The following is a 3518-nucleotide window of genomic DNA, read 5'->3' on the forward strand; positions in this document are numbered from 1 at the left end:
TGGAGAAACCGCGGTGGCCGGAGCGGCATCGAGCGCCTAGTACCGAGCGCCAGGGACAGCAGGAGTTTGAGGAGCGCGGCCGCGGGGGCGGACGGCAGCGCCCGCGCCGCGCGATGCCGGGCTGCCGAGTGTGAGCCAAGCCGGGAGGGCCCCGAACCATCTACGTCCCCCTCCCCTCTCCCAGTCTCCCATCTTTCGGGAGCACCCAAGCCCCCTTCCCCGGAGCTCGGCGGCAGACCCTGACGACTCCCATCGCCCGCCGCTCCTTCCCCGCCGCCGCCACCAACCCCGAGGAGGGATGACCCTCTCCGGCGGCGGCAGCGCCAGCGACATGTCCGGCCAGACGGTGCTGACGGCCGAGGACGTGGACATCGATGTGGTGGGCGAGGGCGACGACGGGCTGGAGGAGAAGGACAGCGACGCGGGCTGCGATAGCCCCATGGGGCCGCCGGAGCTGCGCCTGGACGAGGCGGACGAGGTGACGCCGGCGGCACCCCACCATGGGCAGCCTCAGCCGCCGCACCAACAGCCCCTGGCATTGCCCAAAGAGGCGACTGGAGCCGGCGCTGGGCCAGGGGGCGAGGCGGGCGCTTCCGAAGCTGACGGCTGCAAGGGCGGCGTCGGCGGCGAGGAGGGCGGCGGGAGCGGCGGCGGGCCCGGCTCGGGCAGCGGTGCAGCGGGAGGCCTGGCCCCCAGTAAGCCCAAGAACAGCCTGGTGAAGCCGCCCTACTCGTACATCGCGCTCATCACTATGGCTATCCTGCAGAGCCCGCAGAAGAAGCTGACCCTGAGCGGCATCTGCGAGTTCATTAGCAACCGCTTCCCCTACTACCGGGAGAAGTTCCCCGCCTGGCAGAACAGTATCCGTCACAACCTCTCGCTCAACGACTGCTTTGTCAAGATCCCCCGCGAGCCGGGCAACCCGGGCAAGGGCAACTACTGGACCCTGGACCCGCAGTCCGAGGACATGTTCGACAACGGCAGCTTCCTGCGGCGCCGGAAACGCTTCAAGCGCCACCAGCAGGAGCACCTGCGCGAGCAGACGGCGCTCATGATGCAGAGCTTCGGCGCTTACAGCCTGGCCGCGGCGGCTGGCGCCGCCGGGCCCTACGGCCGCCCCTACGGCCTGCACCCCGCGGCCGCGGCCGGCGCCTACTCTCACCCGGCTGCCGCGGCAGCCGCGGCGGCGGCGGCGGCGCTCCAGTACCCCTACGCGTTGCCGCCCGTGGCACCCGTGCTGCCGCCTGCCGTGCCGCTGCTGCCCTCGGGCGAGCTGGGCCGCAAAGCGGCCGCCTTCGGCTCACAACTCGGCCCGGGCCTGCAGCTGCAGCTCAACAGCCTGGGCGCCGCCGCGGCCGCCGCGGGCACGGCGGGCGCCGCGGGCACCACGGCGTCGCTGATCAAGTCCGAGCCGAGCGCGCGGCCGTCGTTCAGCATCGAAAACATCATCGGCGGGGGCCCCGCGGCGCCCGGGGGCTCGGCAGCGGGCGCTGGGGGCGCCGGGGTAACTGGGGGCACCGGGGGCGGTGGGGGTGGCAGCGCGGCTCAGTCCTTTCTACGGCCGCCCGGGACCGTGCAGTCCGCGGCGCTCATGGCCACGCACCAGCCGCTGTCGCTGAGCCGGACGACGGCCACCATCGCGCCCATCCTGAGCGTGCCGCTCTCTGGACAGTTCCTGCAGCCCGCAGCCTCGGCCGCCGCTGCTGCCGCAGCTGCAGCGCAAGCAAAGTGGCCCGCTCAATAGGGACGCGCCGATGGCCGGGACCGAGGGCCGGGTGGCGGCCTGGGGCGGCGGCTGCACTTCTAGTTTACGCGCCCCGCCCCGGGCCCGGCCCCCCTGCCCAATCCCGGACTCTGCCTCTCCTCCATTTCCTCCCCCCGACCCCTCAACACCGACCTTCGGCGGCCTCCACCCCCTCGCGCACACCTAGGCTGGCGGAGCAAACTCTCACCGCACGCCCGCCGGGAATAGCTTTCCGTACAGGTAAAACTGAAAACCGAATTTTCCAAAAATGTACCCCGACGGCTCCTGCTCTCAGTACCGTGGGGATGGGAGGGAAATTCTTTGTACATATTTGTATAAAAATTATTGACTTTCTTTTTGGGGTTCTTATTTTTTTAAGAAAAAACAAATTCAGTAGATTTAGAGCTCTGAACTTTCATTTTTTTTGAAGGTTCACTCTCCGCAGTTTTATGTGAGAAAAAAAAATGTATAGAGACGTTGGGAGATTTTAAATATAAAAAATTTTCGAAAGGCGAAAAGTGTCATTCTATTATAAAAGTCTGTTTATATATGAATGAATATATATGGTATTCTAAATGTTATTCCATCGTGTTGTACACAACTTTGTAAATAAATTTTTAAAATGTTCACCCTAGTGTTTTATTTAGATGTCTGAGGTAAGCGACAGTATTTTAAAATTGTATTTGTATTTTATCTTTACCAGAAATTCGAGGAGTTTCAAGTATGACCCTTTCAAACTTAGCTATGCATAGTTTGAATGTAAGAAAAATTTAATTGGAGAAAGGAAAGGATATGCCTAATTTAAATAGTATTAATATTTTTCTTTTAGTTTTCACATAAATTTGGGATATTGGTGATGATCTCGTTCATACCAATCCATTAAGTCTGACCAGATATTTCTATAGATAAAATAAGCTGCCATTTAAAAAAACCAACCTAAATCTAAACAACAGCACAATCTTTTAATTTTTTTTTAATATCAGACTTTTGTCTTCCATATGAGTTCTTGGTCATTTCAATTATGCTTTCAAAAGAATGTAAATTACAGACATCCCCCATTTTAGAATTTAAATCTTAAGTTTTTGAAATTATTTCTTTTCATTCCTTAAGTGGCAGTGGTAAATAAACACAGTTAATTTTTTTTTTTAATGTATGTTATGGCAGTTTAATTTTGCAGTGGAACTGTATTATCTATATTAACCTGAACAATAAGACATAGTTCTTATCTTTCATAATATTTTCAAATAAGATATTTCTTTTCTATGGCAATAATAAATCCACAACATAATTTTGATTTCTGAAGGATTCCTATGAATGCCTCCTCCCCTCAACCCGCAGTGTTTTGGAAGGCCAAGGAATAGTGGCCTTAACACCCTTTTAAAAACAGGCGCACATCACCCCTCCCCTTTATTCCCCTCTTTTTAAAACTTTAAAAAACAAACCATAGTCTAGGTTAGTGGGAAATGAGAGATCATAGGGCAGGAATGGGGAGATGTCCTCGCAGATTATTTTTAATGTGCATTTCAGCTGTTGCAACCTTAAAAACATTAAGGTAGAAATAAAACATCTAGACGCGGAAGGCCGTTTCCCATTAACCAACATATCCTCAAATGGCATCAATTCTAATTATTTTATAATTAATTTAGCTGTACAATTACTTTTGCGAAATCGCTTTTTAAATCTGTAACCGGTAGCCGTGCTGTCAGTTCGGCCCTATGCGCGTCCTGCTTGCACAACAGGGCCAGTCCCTGTCGGTGGCGTCCACCTCGGCTCT

The 3518-nt window shown here is 55.4% G+C and overlaps 1 protein-coding gene across 1 annotated transcript; it reads left to right on the top strand.

The window, feature by feature from the left end:
• The first annotated feature begins 298 nt into the window (after positions 1-298).
• FOXD3 (forkhead box D3) lies at positions 299-1744 on the top strand. Its single transcript, XM_021679954.1, has one exon. It carries the CDS (start codon positions 299-301, stop codon positions 1742-1744), a length of 1446 nt encoding a protein of 481 aa, XP_021535629.1.
• The last annotated feature ends 1774 nt before the right edge of the window (positions 1745-3518 follow it).

Source organism: Neomonachus schauinslandi, chromosome 4 (assembly GCF_002201575.2).
Source record: "Neomonachus schauinslandi chromosome 4, ASM220157v2, whole genome shotgun sequence".
In the NCBI taxonomy this organism is placed as follows: Eukaryota; Metazoa; Chordata; class Mammalia; order Carnivora; family Phocidae; genus Neomonachus; species Neomonachus schauinslandi.